Below are 22,604 nucleotides of genomic sequence, written 5' to 3'. Positions count from 1 at the left end.
TCTAGAGATCAGTGATCAATGGTGCTTATCCATTCACTTACAATTTTAAGTGCAAATAAATGCCTAGTACATCTATGTTCTACAACGGCTTACCTGAAACCTAATCATTTCACCCCATGATCTTAGTCTTGAACTTATGTTTGTAAAGTTTAACAAAAACGAGGGCAGGTTAGGTAGAAAAACATTGCAACAGTTTAGTTTCAGAAACAACATTGCATGAAATAGAAATGTCTGAAAAAATATCCCCTAGCATCAGAAGAAGCTCGACATCACTGTCTTCTGTAATATATTGTTATCAAATTATTTTAGGCATGAGTAGGGAACAGCTCCGCTGAAAACATCTCTACAATGGATTGTAGCATCCCACTGCTCAATATAGTTAAATAAAGCAACAGATGGAACCCAAAAGAGAGGCTTTGGGTATAAAAAATACTAAAGTACAAAATGTAATAAAAAATACGTAATTTTATTTAAATAATATATGTTAAAACGTTGTGTCTTATGAGGTTCAGATTGCGAATGGTTTTCACACATAGTATTCAAATAAAATCTTTGTTTTTTTAGGGATACCATCTGTTGCTTTATTTTGTAATATATTGCAGGTTTCTGATTTAATGTCCCCAATATTCATCACGCCGCCATACCAGATACATTCTCTCATCTTCCAGAAGGGGTAACAATATATCCTGCTAATAGAAAATATTCCCATAACCCATAATGCAGTGTGTTTGCTCCTCATTGGGGTTCTTGTATCACATTTTGAGACATAAAGAGCTTATCTGTGAGCACCCAAAAAGGAGGCTTATGCTGGGTTTAGAAGAAAAATTCTGAAACAATACAGTGGAATTTGTTATGTCGGTTTGCAGAGTTTTTACAAGTTCATACAAGGTATGAATGACAGGTCCTTTTATACTGCAAAGCATTGGTTTAAAGTACAAGATTGGCTAGGCAAAATACAAAGCTTTTACAGGTAAAACAAACATAAATGTAAAGAATTTGTTCATTTCACTATCTGCATGGAGTTATACTAAGTGGACTTTTCAGTGCCTTTTATAATGCCACATGAATACTATAAATATTATTGATCATATTATTTATGGTTATTGATCAGACACCTTTGTAGCAAGGTGAGAGGCTGCAGCAGAGGCTGACCTGTAGCACACACTGGTGAACACAACAAAGAACAGACAGCTTACATACTTATGAATTTGTGTGCTGTCCGAGCTGACATCTCAGTCTGGGAAGCAGATGGTGACCCTGGATGATACCTGGACACGAATGGCTCATAGCAGATTGAAGGTATTATAAGTGGAACCATTGAAATCTCTATTACAGGGTATTTGATGTAAATACGTTCTAAGAAACCCACCAAGTCTGACATTACACACTGAGACTAAACTACAAACAAAAATGTCACAAACAATAAAAACTCAAAATCTCTGCTTGCTGAAAATACACTTTAGTTTTTTGTTAAAGCAGCACTGTGACACAGGAATCAGAATAACAGTATTGTAACACATCAAAAAACAATACAGAAATCCATTTTACATTTTTCATTCATGTTTCAGAGTAATTTGAAGACCCTGTGGCCAATCCATTCCAATGACAATTTAAGATTAGGAGATTGTTCCGATTTATGCTCCCTTGGTGGCTGCAAAGTGATGCCGTTAGTGCTTTACAGGTATAGTGGGAGTGGTATCAACTTGGATTTGATGCCAGAAGATATGATTATGTCACTCAAGGGATACTCTATAGGAGCCATTTTCAACCCAGGGTTCCTACAGAGGTTAGAGCGAGTTCCTCAAACTGTTGTTGAGTGACCTCATTTTGATGATGCCCAGATAGTTCTGGTGCCAACACCACTTGGTAAAGCTGCATGGCCCCAAAAAATCTTAGAATTCTATAAGTGGTATTCTAGGAAGAACATTCTTTCAGCCGGCTACCATTGTTCAACATTTTCATACCACTGGCCCCAAATAATTGTTAAATTGATAAACCTGATATAAATTATTTCAAGGGTTCCTCAGAGTTAAAAAGCAGCTCTATTGTATTACATAAAAAGGTATGTGGGGAGGGGAGGGGCAGAGGAGCTGGGCCAGCAGACACTCCTAGAAGAGAAGACGATAATGGTACGTAGGAAGGGATGAGGCTGTGCTAGTATGTTGACTCTTCCTGTAACAGTCAGATCTAACGAACACAAATGCATAATAAAAGTGACAAAAAAATATAGTTTATCAAAAAGAAAATACCTAAATAACCATAGCTAAATCTTTTACTTTTCACTGCTTTTTTTTTTAAATATTGGCAACAGGGTCTCTTTAAGTCTTCAGCTCTAGGGTGACCTACAGCAATGCTCACAACTCACAGTATTCAGAATCTGAATACAGACAAACATAATAGATCCGGTTCACAAAGCTAACGCACTAAGGGAAGGATCCTTATTTCAAAAAGTCCAATAACAACTACAGTTACGTGCTTAAGACTTAAAAACTTCCTTTTTCCTATTTAGGATAAAGGCACAGGGTTTGTTTAAAACCCACAACCATACTCAACTTGACAACATTTCCCTTGCTACTTCTTTGTGTGGCTGCTGCTGCAAAGTACCTGGTGCAGGTATAGGAGAGCATGAGAGCTCCTCCTGGGCCCAGGCTTTGTCACATAAGCGAGTGTGTGCCATCATTGCTTCATTTAGGTAAGCCAACAATGGGTAAATTTGCACCCGCGGAGTGCTTGAAATCTCAGAAAAAAAGTCAGCTTTAAACAGACCCTTTTGTTTGGCCTTGAATGGACAAGGTGGTCGGGTCTCTTTAAAGATTTGAAAAATAGGTCTAATTTGTTTTTTTAAAAGCGTTGAAGTGTCCTTTTCTTTTAGGTAGGTTCTCTTTAGTTACCATGCATGAGTAACATAAGGAGATATTGTTTGTCTATATTGTTACCAAACTGGTGCCATGTTCTTGCAATAAAGGATTTTGGATGTGTCTCCTATAGTACAGCCCAACCCAATTTTTGGTTCCTGACCTGCAGGTTTAAAGCCTAATGTAAATAAAAAACCAAATCAGTGTTAGGTTATGAGATGATAGAAAATCATTCCAATGAAGATTTGTACCATTCTAGGGAAAATTCAAAGCTCAGGTGAGCAGACAGTGATCATCAGCAATCGTCCTGCAACGGCTGATCTAGGAGAATGTGTACATTCACTTTACATGTAGTTCACAGGGTCAAAGTTTGATAGGTCATTCCTGTAAGACAAAGACTTCTCCCCTTCTGCCATCCAGAGTTCTTTATTGTCAGCAGGAGAGGTTAGCGAGCCACAACCTTCACATACACCCCGTTTTTAGGCCGCAGAGTAGACACATTGGTAACCTGGATGGGAATCTGCAGGAGAGGACAGATAAACGTTCATTATTCCAGATAAGAGGATACAAATTTAGGGTGGTTACTGTGCATGGAACTACAGGTAAAGTTTAAAAAAAAACAAAAACAAAAAAAACTACAACAGTTTATATCATATATATCTGTATTGCTACCTTTCCAGCATGTGGCATGTGGATTTTTTGTTCTCTTGTAGAACTAGGGACATGCTGGTATCCAGTGTGACAGATAACTAAATTGTTACTTCCGGAATTTTCCCTTTGCAGAAACTCTTCTTCATTCACTTGTAATGTGCCACTGGACCTAGTAAGATCCCATACTACTTCAGATATCTTTGAGTTTGCTGAGGCTGGACAAGGGTCCAGGATCAATGACAGCTTCTAGCAATGTATCAGTCTATCAAATTCGTCTATCAAAACCCATTGTAAGCCTATCTGTACACGCTGCTTTCTCATCACATTACAAAATGTCTAAATACGGTTATGCTACCAAGAAGTTCGGATAGTAAATTTAAATTACCACCAATTTGTACAATCCAAATTGCTTCTAACCTATTGATAGGATGGTCTGCACGAATACTGTGCAGGCAAGCGTCATGTAACAGGGTAATGCAACTCTATAAACAGCTGATGTCACTCTAGGCATATCTAGGTATAACAATTATAATTATTATTATTAATAATAATGAACAGGATTTATATAGCGCCAATAAATTACGCATCGCTGTACATTAAATAGGGGTTGCAAATGACAGAGTAATACAGACAGTGATACAGGAGGAGAGGACCCTGCCCCGAAGAGCTTACAATCTAGTAGGTGGGGGAATTTACACACTATATATATGGGTAATTTAAGTACCTGGGTTTGAGATGAGATTTCAAAATGGAATTTCTGCAAGACACGGTAAAGGGTAATTTTGGCTTTCAGGATGGCAAGTCTCATTCCAATACAGCTGCGTGGTCCCGCACCAAATGGAAGGTAAGAGAATGGGTGTCGCTTCTGCTTCTCTTCTACTGTGAACCTGAAGGAAAGGAACCAACATGATGTAAAGGACAGAAAAGAATCTACTACTGCAGCACAGGACAATTAAAGGTTCTACAATGCTATGCCTGGAATCCCAGGACATGTAGTTCAGTAAGAACTACAGTAACACAGACAGCCTCCATACTTGTCACAATGTACTTTAGGTGCTGTAGTAATTCATAAAGAGCTAAGATCCCATTTTGCATTTGAGGACAGCAAACTATCTAAAATTTTTCTCCTTAGCCTGACTGTCCTTGTCCCATAACATTATATTAAGGGGTTCTGGATACAGTAAGTGCTACTGAAAGTGCTACAGTCACCCACTCCTCCAGGCTGGCATACAATAAATTATAGCAATTAGATTTTTGCAAACCTTAACCCATGAACAAGTCACTGCTTGCACCAAAACTTAGAGCTTTTAAGGTGTGTTGTTAGGTTGTTCAAATCTATGTATAGAACCCCGATAGCCCCTTCCATAAACCATGATCTGCCTGCATTGTATAGGAAAACAGGGAGAGGTCAAAGGGAAACAAGGGAAGTCAGGATAAAAGCTTTAAGGTCTTGTACACACAGACCTAAGCCTGAACAAGAACCAAGTGTACAGCATGTTGTGGGCACCTTTTCTGAGATTTTTTGAGCAACCTCTACTCCAGCCTGAGATCTCAACATATGTGCTGGTTGTCACTTTAAACACGTGGCTAACAGCTTTTAACAAGTTAGGACTAGATGACAGCCTTACAAAATCGATGCTGGAATGCCAAAGGTGTACTCACAGATCTGGTACTATATGTCCTAAAAGAAATTTGTAGAACCTGATCTTTAAGACCATAAACATGAACAATTATCTGTCTAAATCATCTTGAAACAGTGTCGCAAGCGGACAGAGCATCCTTACATGGCTTATCTGAGGTTAAAAAAAGAACCTCAACCTTTCAAAAGGATGCAGTGGCTGAGACTCAAACAGCCTAAACCACTTCTAAACAATGAAGGGAGACCTTTAAAAGTGTTTGGCTTTACCACCATCCTATTTCTATGTAAGATCAAAAAGGGATCCCCTTAAGAAAAAGGATGTCAGTAAAGATACTTTCCTTACAAGGTGATGCAAACAAATAATGCTATCTTGTGAGTAAGAGTAGGGAGAGGAATGTCTCTGTTTGGTTCAAATGTTAGATTCTGAACCACAGAATAAACCCAAATAAATCCAATGGAGTCGCAGAAGAATGGACGGAGGGAGCTACATGAGGAACACCCTGTGCATTAGTCTTAACCAAGGATTGAGAGGTAAAGGTCTAGTAAGTTAACAAGGGCAGCAATATGGCCAAACTTTGGGCTAGACCAAATTGGAGCAAGGGAAGAATTGATCCAAAGGAGAAATTCTTAGGGTTAAACCCCTGAGACTAACAGTCTTCCATTGCTGACACTAGATCTTATAGGAAGTGCATTTATAGCCTTCATCATAGGAACTACCACTTTTGGGATGTCCATAACGCAGTAATGGGAATGTCTTGAAAGTGAAATAGGGGCCAACACCTTGGTAACACGTGAGGCATAAAAGAGAACCTGAAAATAAAGATAAAATGGCTTTGTAAATCCCTAATTAATAAACCGATAACTGTTGTTGTGCAAGAAATATTTGGACATAGATAACTATCCAGAAGGTCTGTCTAAGGAAGGCAATGACAGATATGTTGGATTAAATTTGAAATTTATTGGCTTTTAAGACCTTTTAAGTCCTTGATGAAGTAGTCAGCAAATGTTTTGTCAGTCTGAAAAGTGAGAGTGTTAATTATTAATGCAGAAAGGCCTGCCTAAAAAGGACATGCGGCAGACTAAGAGCCATGTTTGGATGGTCTTGGTGTAGATGTAGTGGGAAAGAGCTGAACATTATTTTTTCTCAGAAAGGAAAGAGAAGAGATATTTGCTGGGGACAATGTGTGCTCTTTATCAGTTAGAGTTTAAGTCTTTTTCAGTGCAGCAGGGTCCAGATGCAGCACTCAAGTAGAAAAGAGGGCTAAATGATTTTAAAAAAAATCTGCTCACAAAGTGATGTAATACATTTAATTAATTTAAAACAGTTGAAAATTCAAGAAAGAAGGCATCTATGGTCCTGAGATAATAATAAAAAGGAGGCATGTAGTAGTAGGAGTTATCCAGGGCTGGCCTACAATTTTTCTGCCCTTTTATGTATCCAGCCCCACTTTGGCCAACCATTTCCAGTTCTATTCCTGTCAACCTAAAATATTGACATTTAATCAAGTATAAAACATATTGATGTTTGTTATAAATTAAACTGCAATAATTGCTCTTAAGAGCAACCTAAAACTAGAACTTTGCCTAGGGGTATCAACATACCTGAACGCGGGAGGGTACATGCGCAGGGATTCGGAAATGACCATATCCATGTATGGCAGATCATGAACAGTGTTGTAGTCTGCAACATCCTGCATGGAAAAAAAAGCAACAACATTATCAGAGTTTTGCCATGAAAACATTCCCATGGCAATACTGCATGGGGAATACAACTAAATGACTGAGCAGTTTTAGTGGTCACTTTTTCACTGACCCGTGAGGGGTAAGACTCCAATTTTCACAGAACTTCTCTTGTTCTTACTGAAGGATGCAGGAACAAGAGCTGTACAGCACCATTCTGCTTTATGGAGGAGAGAGAATGATGGAGCGGCACCCTGCTGCGCTCTCTCCACTTCACAACTGCTCAATCCTCCAGGAGGGATCCATAAATGACATCTGATGAGCACTGTACACTCCAAATTCTCCACTAGCCCTGAAGCCATAATCAGATGAGAATCATCTGACGTGTACGTAGCCTTAGGCTGTACTGGGACTATAAATCAGTGGCAATGGATGTGCACATAGATGCATGGATATGGATGGAGATGGATAAATAGTTCTATGTTTCGGCTGTATCTGTGCTATAAACACAGAATAGACATGTCCAATAGATTTATATTTAAAGTGTTAAAAGATGCCACTTCAGTACTCACATGTTTTTCTGCAAACTCATCCACCTCTTTGAGCAGCTTCTCCTGGCACTGGGGATTGGTGGCCAGCAGGTATGTAGTAAAGGAAAGAAGGCTGCAAGTGGTCTCATATCCAGCAATGAGGAAGATGAAGGCTTGGCCTAGGATCTCATCCTCACTCAGCCTCTTTGTTGATTTTTTTGTAGTCTCCTCTCCATGTGCCTCTATCCCCTCCTTGTGTGGAGCCCCTAGGTCAGCTTGGTTGACAACGTCAAAATGATCAACAGAAACAAGTGGAGCCATGTCACGGGCGTCCAACAAGAGCTGTAGAAAATCACGTCGTCTCTAGGTGGACGGAGAAAAAGATTGCTTGTTTAATGTTATAATAATATTTACATGCAATTCCAAGTGTTAAACACTAAACATTTCACCAAAACTAAAAACAGAAAGGCAAATAAAACAAACAGTCAATAAAGCAAAAAAAACATAGTACAGTTTTAAATAAATGGATAATAAGTAGTTGCTCATAAGACTAGCCAAGAACCCTCTGAATATATAGGACACAATATCAACATCACTTTCTATGTTACTTTACTGTGTGCTTGTAATGTACTCTTCGTCCATGCATACAGCAAATCTCACTTTTATTTGACCAATTTATTCAACTATTGTAATCTTTTCCAGAATTAGGTATACATAACTAGCAGTTAAAGCTATACTGATACCTTTGAAAAAAAAACTCAGTTTTTCTTTATTAACAAGCTAATTATATGCCTTTGGTTTTTCCCTAAATAAATATTTGTGTTGTCATCCACAATCCTTCCCTACAACAGAATGTCTGAATGCCAGCTCTTCACCTCTTTCTTTGTTTTACCTCAGGCTAGGACCAAACTAAGTCACTGTCGAGTGGTCACATCCCGAACCCTGTTACCTGAACCCTGATACAAGGTGAAAAGCAAACAGATTTCGGCTCGGAAATCCCCTTAATGAAGCAATTATTGCTCATGAGTGGTGCGGTGTGTCACCGAGCATAGTAATGAGACATTGGGTACCTCATTAGCTGGCTGCTGATCTCGCAGGGCGATCATCTCCCTGATGGTTTTGCGGAAAAAACTGTTTATCTGGTCACGCTTCTTGTTGGGAAGGTGACGGGCGATGGGGATCATTATGAAGGGAAATGCCACTGGGGGAACCAGAAAAAAAAAAAAAAAAAAGATGTAGACTTATTTCATAGAAGGCTGGAATATTGAGTGTTTTATCATTTCAAGTGGAGCTATAGTTCTGCAAAAAAAAAATTGCAATCAGGTTCATTATTGACCTCCTTTCTGCAATAAAACACAGAAACCTGCCTTTTCCATAAAATTTAAAGCGGAGCTAAACTGAAAACAAAAAAAAACATACTTGCCTTTAATCCCGCAGATCTGTCGATCCGTCGGGAGGTTTCTTTGTTTGGGTCCCACATCGTCCCAGTATCTGTATTTGTCCTTGCACAGATGAAGCACCGGGCGCCAACATCTTTTTCTCTCTTCTTCCCCGGGTTCTTCTTCCTACATCACCCAATCTTGCACTGCGCTTGTCCCAAATCAGGTGATGTAGATGGAGGAAAAGATTGCCGATCTTACTCCCCATGCATGAGATTGGCATTTTTCTTCTTCCATTAAAGAGCAGGCTCCTTCTGCGCAAGTACGAAATAGGGCATGCGCAGAAGGAGTAGCCAAGAGCCTCCCAGGATGCATGACGTAGGTTTTCCGGGAAGTTTTGAGCTCCCATTTGCGGTGGTCAAAAAAAAAAGAGCAGAAGCTGACTGTTGCACAAAAAAAAAAAAAATTTAATAATAAAGTTTTACTTTCAATAAAAGGACTGTCTACCCTTTAATGTAAAGTAATTTTGAGTTTAGGTACGCTTTAAAAAAAATTATGAGCTATGCATTTGCAGGAAGAGATGGAGGGAAGTCCCTTCTGCAATAAACCTTACATGTCTGTTTGCAATTTTTTATTTGCACTAGTGTATTCTCTTTCTAGCACAGACGCCTCCACCTTCACCTGATCATCTTCACTGAGTTGGGTTTTCAGCTATCTTGGCTGGGTGGGCGCAACTCAGGCGCGCAGGAGTTTATTCAGTCCTGGCAGCCACAGCGGAAGTCAGGAGGCACCAGTTATCCCGCCATTCTCACCATTTTTTGATGAAGGCAGCAATCCCACAGGTAAGTATGTTTTGAATATTATCTGTAGAAGGGACATAGCCTGTCCCTTTGTGTAATAAAGATCTGCTTGAACACTCATTGTCAAAGTAGAACTGAATGTAGAGGGCAGCCGAATGGCTGGGTAGAGCCCAGATTTCTATGGAAGATGGTTCCCTTATAACTTACATGTCAGTAGGATAACCGGCTTGAAGGGGGTGAATAACTCCAGGAACTTTTTGCTGTTCTGCACCAGCGGGTGATCTGGATCCTTCTGCGAATCTACTTTTGTACCAAAAGCCACACTGGCAACGATGTCCATTGTGTAGCAAGCATAACATCTACAGAGATTATTTTTTTAAGGTTAGTAACACATTTCATTACATCAGAAGAAGTCTCCAATGTTTACTGAAATAACTAACCCCTGCTCTAACCCCCAATACCCAGTTTTAGCCCCAACACCTGATCCTAACCCACCCACACTTTCTAAATACTGATAATGCCTCGCTGAAACCTCTAAACAGAATTCTCATTTTTAATCTGCGGCAAACGTTATCAGCCCCACCAGCAGCTAATCCGAGATTTTATTACCACACATACATTCCTATGTAGGGCTAAAATGAAGTCCAAAACCAGCCAACTGAAAGTCTTCTATCATTACCTCTGGACATTAAATGACTCCCCTGAGTCCGCATACTTCTCTAAGTTACTGATTAGTAGGTCACAGCCCTGGTTTATCAGCGGGCACATCTGGAGAAAAAAAAAGGACATAAAAAGATCAGTCAAACAGTCTACCACAGACATATTTACACAGTTTTGTCTTTATTATTCTAAAAAGCTTTGCTTGTTAATAAAATTACTCTAATTTTCTCTTGTTTTTGTTTTATTTTGCATTTTGGTGCTGTTAGGTGGGTTCCAGCATGAATGTGAATGATTCCAAAGATCATCCAATTTAAAACCTGACCCTAACATTACCCTACTTTGTACTTGAATCCCAACACTGAACACCAACAAACACAAGCATATAACCTGGACCCTCATGCATAAACATCACCTCAACTTAGAAAATAACCATACCCTGGGGAAAAACCCTTAACCTGAACCCTAGAGTTTAACCTAATATTAGACAAAAACCCTTAGCTCCAATTCAATTACTACAATAGGATACCATATATACCTGAGCATAAACCAAGATGTTATGCCCTCACAATGCCAAAAGAAAAAAGAAACCCAGTTTATATGTGGGACACACCAGTAGGTGGCACTGTTCTGCATGTAAAATGTGTAAAAAACTCTTGCTTTATTACACACTTAACATGAAAACATAGCACTGTACTGTTCTTCTAAAGATCATTTAAAGGCAAGTGATCCACTACAAACAAGTACAAATTACCAAATGATTGCAAAATAGCACACAATGGATGCATTTTTTCCACATTAATTGTAATAGTATTTCTATTGATTACTCTTTTAATGTTAGCAGTGACAACTGCATTTTGTGCTCTGGGTATATACTCACATCAAACAGGTATAATTAGGTAAAACAAAATAACTATAAGTATATACAGTAATCCCACAGGTCCTCATTTACTTTTTTTTCATTGTAGTAACATGTGAAACACGGTATGGTGAGGCCAGCTAAATGTGCATAGCCAGCACAATTTAAAATAAATAGGGTGCCTGAACTTAGTGGGCTCTATTTATAAATAATTCCCCAGTCAATTCCTCTGAAATTCGCTGGTGGTGAATTTAATGGTTGTATTTTTCCACAAGTCTCCTATTAGAACAATGACTCATTCTGCCACCTAGTGGCCAATCATCAAAAGTGTGCAGCTGTCACATTAGGAAATTAATAGGCAAGAAACTAGTTTTATGAGCAAATTGAGAAGGGAATAATTTATAAAAAAAGAGCCCAGTGTGTCTTAACCCAGATAATACTTCATCTTCTTCAGGGCTAAAATTTGTGAAGCCCAAAATTTTGGCAACGTGGTGTAAACTGGGGTCCTTGAGTGGTACGTGGCTGCAACTTGATAATGAGGGTACATTTGTTAGCACTTAAATTAGGAGCACCCTGAAACATGTAGGCTGCTTTATGTATACCCAAGGTGTCACATGCCACAGGACATCCTCCCATAAAACCCACAGTCTTGAAAACCTCCCATCCAACCTCAATGTCTAGCCCTACACCTAACACTCTGCCTAAATATTTTAGGTTTGAAACTTACTTCTTTCATGCGAGAGGCACTAAATGAAGGTGTGAGAACACTGCGCACGCGCTTCCATGTCTCGTCCCGCAGGCATAGTAAGCTGTCACTCATCGGCTTCGTAGCCAAGTTCAGTTTCTGCCAAATTGTTAGAGAAAAGATAGTTGAGAAAGACCCAACAGGCCACAGAACAACCTAAACCAGTGACATAGGATTGGAAACTCCCTCTAATGGTGACAAATCTGCACATAAAGTATAATTAGTACAACTATGACACATTATATTTACTTTCAATCATAACTTACAATTCTGTTAGTGAAGCTTGCAAAGTCCTTCTGAAGAACTTGTTTAATGGCTTCTGGATCGGATAAAAGCACTATCGGACGCCGCCCCATGTAGTACCTATATTAAATACATAATATTATAAAAGGAATTTCTGAATGGGGGTTGGATGTTTTGCTGGTGTCTTTGTGTATTTTCTGCAGGTCATTTGATTTTTTTCTACCATAGATACATATTCTTACATAGAAGTATAACTTTGTTTGGTGCAAAGACTAATGTGAGTGGCTCGGTGTTCTCTATACAGCACTGTGGTATATGTCAGAGCTATAGAAATGTATTACAATAATATTAGTCTGACTGTGGACATTAACGTGTAAGCTATGCAAAGACTGATGTGAATGGTCTAGTGTGCAAGAACACAAAAGTTTTTCAACATATATCTATTCTGTATAACTTCCCAAGTGTCACCCAAAACTTTGACAAAGATGACTGAGATACTTTTACCTGATAAAGCTAAATAAAGTTATAAAGAAAAGCTACAAGTCTATCCAGTCCATGTCTTACCCTGAAATAGGTCCATATGTTTGTATGATCTTGTTTGCTCCTTCCCAGAATCCCTGCACAATAACATGATCAAAGATACAATAATCAATGTCATACAGACCATATTAAAACTATAGGAAGAACACAGAGCAAGTGGAAAATACAATTTATATAGGAAGACTTGGAAGGAAAATCTAAACCCTTAATCTTTAGTCATTCCAGAGAGAATTTTACATCATAGCTATGGATTAGATTCTTGACAGTCTCTATCCCATCCTCTTTTAGTCTTCACTAGCAGAGCATGTGAAAGGGTGACAACACAGCAGCACAATTGAGACAGGGACAGAGAGTTGTCAATTTGAAACAAGAAGAGCCAGAATAAAGACATTCATGAAGGACCACAATGGATAATTATGATGAAAGCTTGAACATTACATCATCTATTTTATTGCATAATTGGCTGATGCATAGTGACTTCACTGATGGGTGCTATGGGATCAAAAAATAATCTGACCTTCTGGAATAGCAGAATGTTACCAATAAGTGGGACCGGTTTCGGATGTCTTATTCCCATCTTTTCCAACTGAGAGAACGCCGATACAGAATACCTAAAGAAAGAGAACCGGTCATAAATTTAAACCTATAACCAACTTGGACAGCTGAGCACACGTTGCACAAGTACATTACAGCTTGGCAGTAGGTGTCTTTGACAATACACAGAACTGTGACCTTCGGAAGGGCCCGGGAGCTACTATGGAAATGCAGAGTTCAGGTCACATTGAGGCCAATAAAGTAGTGAAATGGCAAAATGCTTTGTGTGGGAATTAAGAGAGACAAGAGGGATTCATCCATAGTGGCGTAGCAGGAAACACAAACCACTCATATCTCCTCTCTGTTATGAACACAGCGGGTTTTGGTTCACGCTTGTCTTACCATATCAGAATCAACCTGCAGCAAAGTCAGCGGGAGGCCTGGCCAATGCGCTACCCCCTGCTGTGTCCTGCCTGGCTGCCACAGAGACTTCTGGGTAATGGTCTCATGTCTTCCGGCAGTGAAATTAGTTAAATCATTTTGAGATTTTTTTTTTCAGGTTGCCACCATTGTAAATGCCCATCATACAAGTATTCACAAAGGTGTCCAACCAATATTTTGGATATGGATGATGAATAAAAGCACTCACTGGCTTTGAATGTGAGACAGCTGCATGAGTTTCCAGCTCTGCCCATATGCTTCAGCAAATACTATGGGGTCTCAGGCTCTCTTTTGAATTTTATATGCTGTGCAAAGAATGCAGCACGAAGTATTACCCTCTCCAGTGGAAAAGCTAACAGCTGCAGTCATCCAGAATAACAGATCATGGACTGAACATGCACATCATATTTTAAGTTTGCAATCAAAAATTGACCTCTAGCATATATTTTTTACAAACAATTATATTTATCTTTAATTTAATGTCTAAAGTTGATGCAAGTTCTTTTTGGAATCTCACCTATCCTGCTACATTACCTAAATATAGAACAAATTGAAATTGCAATTGGAGAAGTAAGCAGAGGAAGTGATCATTGGCTGCAGCAGGTAGGTGGAATTGAGTAGCAGACAATTCTGCTCCTAAAGTCAGTAAGTAAGCAAAAGAATGTGTCACACTCCTCTATAAAGAACACTCACCAATATAGCAGCCCCAGAATGCCCAGGATCAGCGCTGCTGTCACTGTCCAGCCCTCTATCCACCATGACCATCCGGATGCCATGTCTTCTGTCCCAGCAGTGGCGTCCACCCAGCTCCTATAACATATAAAGACAGAAGGTTAGAGCATCTGGGGATCCTGTGCAATGACGAGCATACTCTATAAATATTTAGATGTTTCCGCCCGTCACTCCTCGATGCCTGACTACAGGAAAATGACGAGTAAACATTGTATATAATCAAATGAGACACTTGTTATCATAAGAGACACAACTTCCAGTCCACAGCCACTTCCTCTTCCATTCTGCCTCCAAGAGCGATAGACCCTGCCAATGTGGCAATGCAGATCATCCTAAAAAAAAACTCCCTATAGTGGAATGATCAACCACACAAGACACCAGGTGATATACTTAAGGTGGACCTGTCTGTAACTTGTCCTGAGACAGAGACAACTTTTTTCTAAATTTGGTTCTGTACATTACCACAATTAATTTTAAATGAAACAACTCAGATGGAAATGAACTGCAGACTTTCAGCTTTAATTCAGTGAGTTGAACAAAAAGATTGCATAAAAATGTGAGGAACTAAAGCCTTTCTTTTTTTTTTACACAATCACTTCATTTCAAGGGCTCAAAAGTAATTGGACAATTGACTCAAAGGCTATTTCATGGGCTGGTGTGGGCAATTCCTTTCCTTATGTCATTATCAATTAGGCAGATAAAAGGCCTGGAGTTGATTTGAGGGGGGAGGGGGTGCTTGTATGTGGAAGATTTTGCTGTGAATAGACAACATGCGGTGAAAGGAGCTCTCCATGCAGGTGGAACAAGCCATCCCTAAGCTGCAATATTAGGAGTGGCATAATGTACAGTTTGGTACATCATGAGAAAGAAACAAAGCACCGGTGAACTCAGCAACGCCAGAAGACCTGGACGTCCATTGAAGACAACAGTGGTGGATGGTCGCAGAATCATTTCCATGGTGAAGAGAAACCCCTTCACAACAGCCAACCAAGTGAACAACACTGCAAGATGCAAGCCATTCATAAGCCTCAAGAATAGAAAGGCTAGATTGGACTTTGTCCATGTCCATGAGTTCAACACTACAGGCTGTCATTGCCAGCAAAGGGTTTGCAACCAAGTATTAGAAATGAACATTTTATTTTCAGCTTTTTAATTTGTCCAATTACTTTCTGAAATGAAGTGATTGTGTTAAAAAAAGTTTTTAGTTCCTCACATTAATGCAATCTTTTTGTTCAACCCACTGAATTAAATCTGAAAGTCTGCAGTTCAACTTCATCTGAATTGTTTCATTTAAAATTAATTGTGGTAATGTACAGAAAAATTACCAAAATTTAAAAAAAGTTGTCTCTGTCCAAATATTTATGGACCTAACTGTATACAGCAACAATATAATATATGCTGAAACCTTCGCCTTTAATCATTAAAAGCCATCCTTCGACTCCAATGACTTTGCCTAGGCTGAGATGATGTCACCAGTCTGCTGCAGACAGAAGAAGCATTTCCTTAATTCCTTAAGTTTCTTCTCTCCTTTCATCAGACTGCAACATTGTAACTTTGCCAGGAGTTTCGAAGGGGTCGATCGATGTCAGATATTTGTGAACAAGAACTTTACAGGGACCACAATTTACAATTTACATGTTCTCTCTGATCTGGCACTTTGGTCCATAAAGTAATTGGTGACCCAAGATGATGCTCGAACATATATTACTGACCATGCTGCATTAAACATAAAACTAGATCTGATGACAGGTTCACTTTAACTTGGGAGTTGGTTTTATTCCAGATGCAGCAAAACACAGATGTTTGTTTTTCCCTAAAATACGGTTTAGGGTTGAGCCATTACCTAATGTGTTGGCAGTTCAGATGTGTAATATAAAGTACATTAAAATAAAATAGTCTGTCATATCAATCAGTTCCAGAGCTGCATAGTGAACCGTCTACCCCCACGCTCGTCTGCCACAAATATTATGACAGATTGACAGGCAGCTGTGTACACAAGCGTTTCACCACTCCTCTCAATGGCTCCAGTTACCAGAAGACGTAAACTCCTGCGATTTGGCACCCCGGAAGATTCCTCTGCGTGCCCTACTCCTTTCCTGAAAATGCATGGAGGGTGGAGAGATGGCACACCTTGGTGTGGTCTTACTATTGCATATTTGGAGACCATGGAATTCAGCACGGAGGTCATAATGCTCATTGGGAGTCACAGCACATACTTTCATAGAAAAAGGACAACACTTTTCCTTTAGCGCAATGAACCTCTGTGCCACCACTCCACCTGCGTTGTGCCCAACCAAGCCATCTTCAATGATCCCAAGTCCCCCCTACTCCGTTTTTTTTTTTACTTTCACCTTAAAAGCAGATACTTAATAAAACTTTATTTTTCAAGTTCTTAGGGACTTTGACTGCATGTGTCTGACATTGTTCAGTAATAATATTTTATCCCAGCTAGAAGTAAAAATAAAAGCTGGATAACTGTAATACAGCATCCACTGATGTACCTCCTCATCCCTCCTCACCTGTCTCCCTACCAGCCGTGTAATTACCAGGTACAGTCAGTCCTGCTCGGGGTACCTGAGGATAGCATTCTGCAGACGTCTCCACACTATAAACATCCGATGTGCCAAAAGATTACCGTAGATAAACACATCCAAAATCTAAATATAGCATTTAAGCATTCCATGTTGGTACACCTTCAGTATAAAGCAATGCTCAGCCAAAACAAAACTTTTATAGCCTAGAACAGATCTTGTCTATGTCTCTCTGCAGGGTATTTCTTTTCACTCCCTATTCCATCTGACCCTCATATAGTAAGTGAAAGGAAATAACTCTAATGGGGACACAAAAGGTTATAAAGCCTAAGGAAGGGGCATAAAGTGCTAGTTTTACTATTACTAGGGTTCTTCTCCAAACCACTTTTTTGCTCATCGTTCCCTCTGCCCAACCCATAGTTAACGCTGGTTCATCAAGGTTATATAATGTTCTTTGTCTTGCTGAATAAAACATGTTACAAAGTAAAAAAAGCTGAACATGACTGAGCGGAGCCAGAGGAAGACATGCCGGGACACGCTGAAGTTGCGGGAACATAAGACAAAGTTTACATAAGAAGCCAAACTTTTGTCAACTTTTCCATTTCGAACCTCAACCCAAAAAAAAAAAAAATTTCGACTCTCATTATACTAGCACTGTGTTTGAGTCATTTGATCATATGGTGACAGCACAACTCACTAAAACTGGAACTGATGGAGTTTTCATACCTCACGGTTGTTGTTAGATAACACATTTTGTATGCAGTTGTCCTTTGGACATCTCTGCTCAGTATGCTAAAGGGTTCAAAGTTATGTTTTCTTGCCATAGTCTCATTAATCCAATGCATCACTGTAAATGTTAAACTGGAACTTGAGAACAAAAGGAACCAAGAGTTGTGGCTCAGGTATTCCACAATGCAACAGAACAAGTGAATTTAGACCAATTTATACCAGTCAGAAATTTGGCTTCATTCGGGCTGTGAATTTCCCATGATGCACTGCAAAGTAAACCTCTCTCCCACCCATATATCCCTGCATGTGTGGTTTCTAGTCATTGGACAAGGCAGGGCATACATTTTATCATTTATACCATGTGACCTGGTGTTCATTCCACTGCGTATGTATAGTTCAGCTTGAGCTATTGAGTTGGGCATATGATAAGGTACTTAACAGAGCAGCCATGTACAGACAGGAATGCATAAAAAATATCTAATAAATCATATTTAGCTAATAGGAACAAACTTTAAGTGTTTCTAACTCCAAAATGTTTTTTTTTCATTTTGAATAGAATGAAACCTCTGGATTTTATTGCTCTCCGTTGCTGAGATTTGCCTTCTATTCTATCTGTCCTGGGAGTGGGAAATCTAACCTGTTAGAAAAGTCACTAGAACAGGAACAGAGGAGAAATCTTCATGTATTCTGGTGACAACGAAGAAGGGATTTCCCCAAATTTGAAGAGATTTTTTCTAACTCCCTATCGTGTCAATGGGACAGAAAATAAAGGGAAATCTGTCTAAAAGGCTTGTCACCCTTTCCTACATAAAAGCCTTTTGGCCTTGAATATATTTTCTTCAGACCAATAAAAGTTCATCAATACCAAACTGGCAAAATCATTTGCCGACGACTGAGTGTTCCAACTTACTGCAAAAGATTCTGATGGCTGGAATGATTTACTCTGATAGCAGGAGACACAAATAACACCTTATGACCCCTCTGTGTATCGCCTCATATAATTCAGTCCGTCTGTACCTTTAACATTCACAAGAATGCAGCCAATCAAGATTTGACGCTGATAGAGATAAGCAGGCCCATCTCTGGCGTGCCCATTATTCAAACAAAAGTCATGTTTTTACTAACCTACCAAGATTAAAATATTTTAGTTCCCTATCAATAACATTTTCAGACATGTCAGTTTTGGTAAAAGTTCCTCATTTTAATGTTACAGTTTAATGGGTCAAACAAAAGTCACAGCCACAGCTCAGGTATTCTGTGCTCTGCCCAGGCATTGATGCCATGCCCGTGTCTATTCCCTTGTGTCTGCAATCTAGTGGTCTGGGAACCCTTTGGCTAACCTGCACCAGAGTGGGATTCCCAGACACACCCACTTTAGGCTCCCCGCTATCTCCTAAATTCAGTACAGACGCAGGTGATTGTTGCTGGAACCCATCTTTTATGATCGTCTCCAGTGACAGATAAACAAGTGATGTACACTCAGCTCTGATCTGTTTTATGGAGAGAGAAAGAAAGAGCAAGTGGCAACCCACTGTGTTGTCCTTAATAGAGGTGCACAGTGTTCCCTATCAGCGATTCAATCCGACATCACCTCCCGAGCTTTAGGAAAGGTCTGGAAGATGTGCAAAGCTCAGTGTATTGGAGTTCAAATATCAAGATCTAAATCCTAATAAATAAGCCCTCACGTACAAATATTGCCAGTAAACTTTTACAAAAAGGTTTTTTTTCTTTTTTTGTTTTTGCTTTTTTTTTGTGGGCAGCATCTGTGCTGAAGGCCACAGTTTACATATCAGCTCCCTACAGCTGACAATGAGCCTCAAACTGCTGATAGGGAAGAATCATTTCTGCTAAACAAAACAGCATTGTGTGTCACAGCCCACTTTCCACCCTAGCCCATCACATTGCAGATGCAATTCCTGCAGCATCTATAAGGACTCAACAGCCGGAATTGCCAAATTCCCACTGTGACAAATTTCACAGCTGTACACGGCTCAGCACATTTCTATGAGCTTTATAATAAATAGAAACCAAACAATTAACTTCTTGTTTGCTCACTGTTCCGCTCCACTGAGATTCTTGTTACATCTGTTCAGTACCTGCAAAATAATAACAGTTCATCCTGTCTCCTAGATTGTAAGCTCTTCAGGGCATGGTCCCCTCCTCCTCCTGTGTCACTGTCTGTATTTGTCTGTCATTTGCAACCTCTATTTATTATGTTGGCGCTATATAAATTCTGTTCATTATTATTATTAATAATAATAATATTAAAAAAAGCTGATAATGCCCAGTACTGCACTATTATTGGCTACATTATTCTCACCAACTACAATAACTCTCTTTATGTGGATAGGAGGAAAGATGAATGTAAAGCTGAACAATGGTGACAACACTGCTTCTCTATGTGAGGGTCATTGTCTAGGATTGGAAATGTGCTAATGGCAGGATCAGCAGGTGAAACTAAAAAAGAAAACGATTGCAGCCAGCAGATCTAAGGACTGGTAAGCTGAAATAGGTTACAAAATCTTTTTGGGTTTCGATACACAACAGACACCAGACAGCTTGTTGAACACAGAGACGTTACCTTGAAGGAAGGTCAGGGAAGCAGCTCTCCGGGTTGGGTGCAAGTTGGGCGGGTGGACGAGCAGGAACACGCAGTCCTAATCAGTAAACGAATTTCCCTGCACCGAGATCTATGTAGAATGTGAAGTATGTGGCCTTCAGTTCTGAGCCTGTAACAATAATGAATCGAGAGAGGAAATTAACTTTTGTAGTCACCAGCCTGATGACGAATGCAGAGAGAACGCAGGCGAAATCTCCCCATACACCCTATTGAGTCAGTAACCAGCCACACTTTGCGCCTCATGCCTTGGTAAATATGGCAATTATAACCGCATGAAAAATGGATTCCATTTTTTAATGTGGACAGCCCCTATACAGCGTGCCCTCAGTCTCCGACTATCCCCTGTACAGCGTGTCCACAGTCTCCGGCCATCCCCCGTACAGCATGCCCACAGTCTCCGGCCATCCCCCGTACAGCGTGCCCACAGTCTCCGGCCATCCCCCGTACAGCGTGCCCACAGTCTCCGGCCATCCTCTGTACAGCGTGCCCACAGTCTCCGGCCATCCCCTGTACTGTATGATATTGATCCTAAAATTCAGTTATATGACAAGCAGGAATTCTCCTAACAGCCAATGAGAACACAGATACCAGGAGTGAGAAGTGATTCCTAAATATGATTGGTTGCTGGAGGTTACAGTCATTGGTAGAGCTGACATATAAGTACAGAACACACACAAATATAATGTGAGCAGAGGCAGCGTCTTTAACACTTTCTGCGCCACAATAATTCCTGCCCCTGGGGCGCTCCAATTCTTTCCTCCTCCCTGGTGCTTGTTAACCCTTCTTCCAACACCCGGTCATCATTTACAGGTTCCTCCTATGGCTGCAACATTTTATTCTGCTCATGAACCTAAATCCAGCTCCAGCCATCATTTAATAAATAACTCTGGTGGCAGCCAATTCATTAACCCATTCCTGCTTTATACCAACATAAATTATTCTCCTCTTAACACATGCCTGTGCAGATCCCATTAACCCATTCCACCCCCAGTAGATGTATCAATCCATTGCTCTATTGATCCATGAATTCCCAGGTAACACTAATCCAATATTCCTCAGCCTACACTTCTATTTTATATGTAATGTGTCAATCCCCCTGCCAGCATTTATTAACCCATCAGCCTCCTGACAAAACTTCTACATATTCCATATACAACTATAATCTATATACAACACTAACTAACCTAATGATGTCTAAAAATGTATAGGCAATACTTTTTCTAAGCAATTTATCCCTGGACGCGCTTGTTGCCCCATACATACCCCAGGACGCGCTTTTTGCCCCATACATTCCTCCCCCTGGACACGCTTGCTACCCCCATTCCTCCCCCTGGATGCCCTTGTTACCCCCACTACTCCTCCCTGGATGTGCTTGTTACCACAATTTCTCCCCCTGGACACACTTGTTACCCCCAATCCTCCCCCTGGACGCACTTGTTACCCCTATTCCTCCCCCCCGGACTCACTTGTTACCCCTATTCCTTCCCACTGGACGCACTTGTTACCCCTATTCCTCCCCCCTGTACGCACTTGTTACCCCATTCCTCCCCCTGGATTCACTTGTTACCCCATTCCCCCCCCCGGACGCACTTGTTACCCCATTCCTCCCCCCTGGTCACACTTGTTACCCCATTCCTCCCCCCTGGACGCACTTGTTACCCCATCTTTCAGCATTTATTTCTCCATCTCAGCCAACATTTGTTGAGCCTTCCATGCCTTGCAAGCACCAGGTAACTCATTCCTTCCCTTACCAACACTTATTAACCATCCCATCCCCTGTCAGCAATAATTAACCGATTCATGCACTGATATTCCTAATTACTCCTCCTGCACCCCCATATCTCATTCCTGTCTTCCCCACCCTATCTCTCAAAGTTCCACCAAACCATAAAAAATCTTTCCTCCTATCATAACTCCCAGTAAAACTCTTACTCTTGCTTCTTTTTCTTCCAGTACCTCTCCACCTTATAAATGTTTTATTTTTATGGGAATTTTCTTCCCCTTTTTGCAGCAAAATGACTCCCAAAGCTCCTCTCTTACCTGTCACCTCTGCTCTGCTCTCCTTACACTGGACAGCGCCTGCAGCGACAGTTCTCACCGCTTGGGGGAACGCGAGAGCCGCCTCAGCAACAACTACATCTGGGAGATGTAGTTCAGGGGTGCCCTGTGTAACCCTGGGAAGGGGCTATACTTGGACAACAAATCCCAGAATTCTCTAGGTGAGGCGAAGCCACAGGAAGAAGGAGAGAGGTATGTTGGGTAATGTAGTCAGGGGGACAGGAGAAGTTTAGTAAATGTCTGTCTAGATTAACCCTTTGCTAAATCACAGCGACACCTGCTGGAAAACTGAAATAATGCACAATATTATTATAAAATAACACATGAAAGACTTTTATTGTTGGGCATTGCTAGTAATTGTACTGATTTTTATTATTACAT

General features: G+C 40.3%; 1 protein-coding gene across 2 annotated transcripts; it reads right to left on the bottom strand.

Moving 5' to 3' along the window:
* Positions 1 to 5,119: 5,119 nt before the first annotated feature.
* Positions 5,120 to 22,318, bottom strand: TBXAS1 (thromboxane A synthase 1). 2 transcript variants are annotated; one of them, XM_072399952.1, is made up of 12 exons: positions 22,206 to 22,318; positions 20,127 to 20,274; positions 14,247 to 14,363; positions 13,096 to 13,189; positions 12,603 to 12,655; positions 12,062 to 12,158; positions 11,778 to 11,894; positions 10,214 to 10,302; positions 9,742 to 9,893; positions 8,426 to 8,556; positions 7,398 to 7,718; positions 5,121 to 6,836 (listed from the first exon to the last, which is right to left on the bottom strand). In XM_072399952.1, the coding sequence occupies exons 3-12, from the start codon at positions 14,327 to 14,329 to the stop codon at positions 6,681 to 6,683; spliced, it is 1,293 nt and encodes a 430-aa protein (XP_072256053.1). In that variant the 5' UTR covers positions 14,330 to 14,363; positions 20,127 to 20,274; positions 22,206 to 22,318; the 3' UTR covers positions 5,121 to 6,680. The 2 variants fall into 2 exon arrangements, with proteins under 2 accessions (XP_072256055.1, XP_072256053.1); XM_072399954.1 differs by lacking the exon at positions 22,206 to 22,318 and having other exon boundaries at positions 5,120 to 6,836; positions 20,127 to 20,194.
* Between the last annotated feature and the right edge of the window lie 286 nt (positions 22,319 to 22,604).

This window comes from Pyxicephalus adspersus, chromosome 2, assembly GCF_032062135.1.
Source record: "Pyxicephalus adspersus chromosome 2, UCB_Pads_2.0, whole genome shotgun sequence".
NCBI lineage: Eukaryota > Metazoa > Chordata > Amphibia > Anura > Pyxicephalidae > Pyxicephalus > Pyxicephalus adspersus.
Note: the sequence above shows the minus strand (reverse complement) of the source record. Positions and strands in the feature narration are given on the sequence as shown.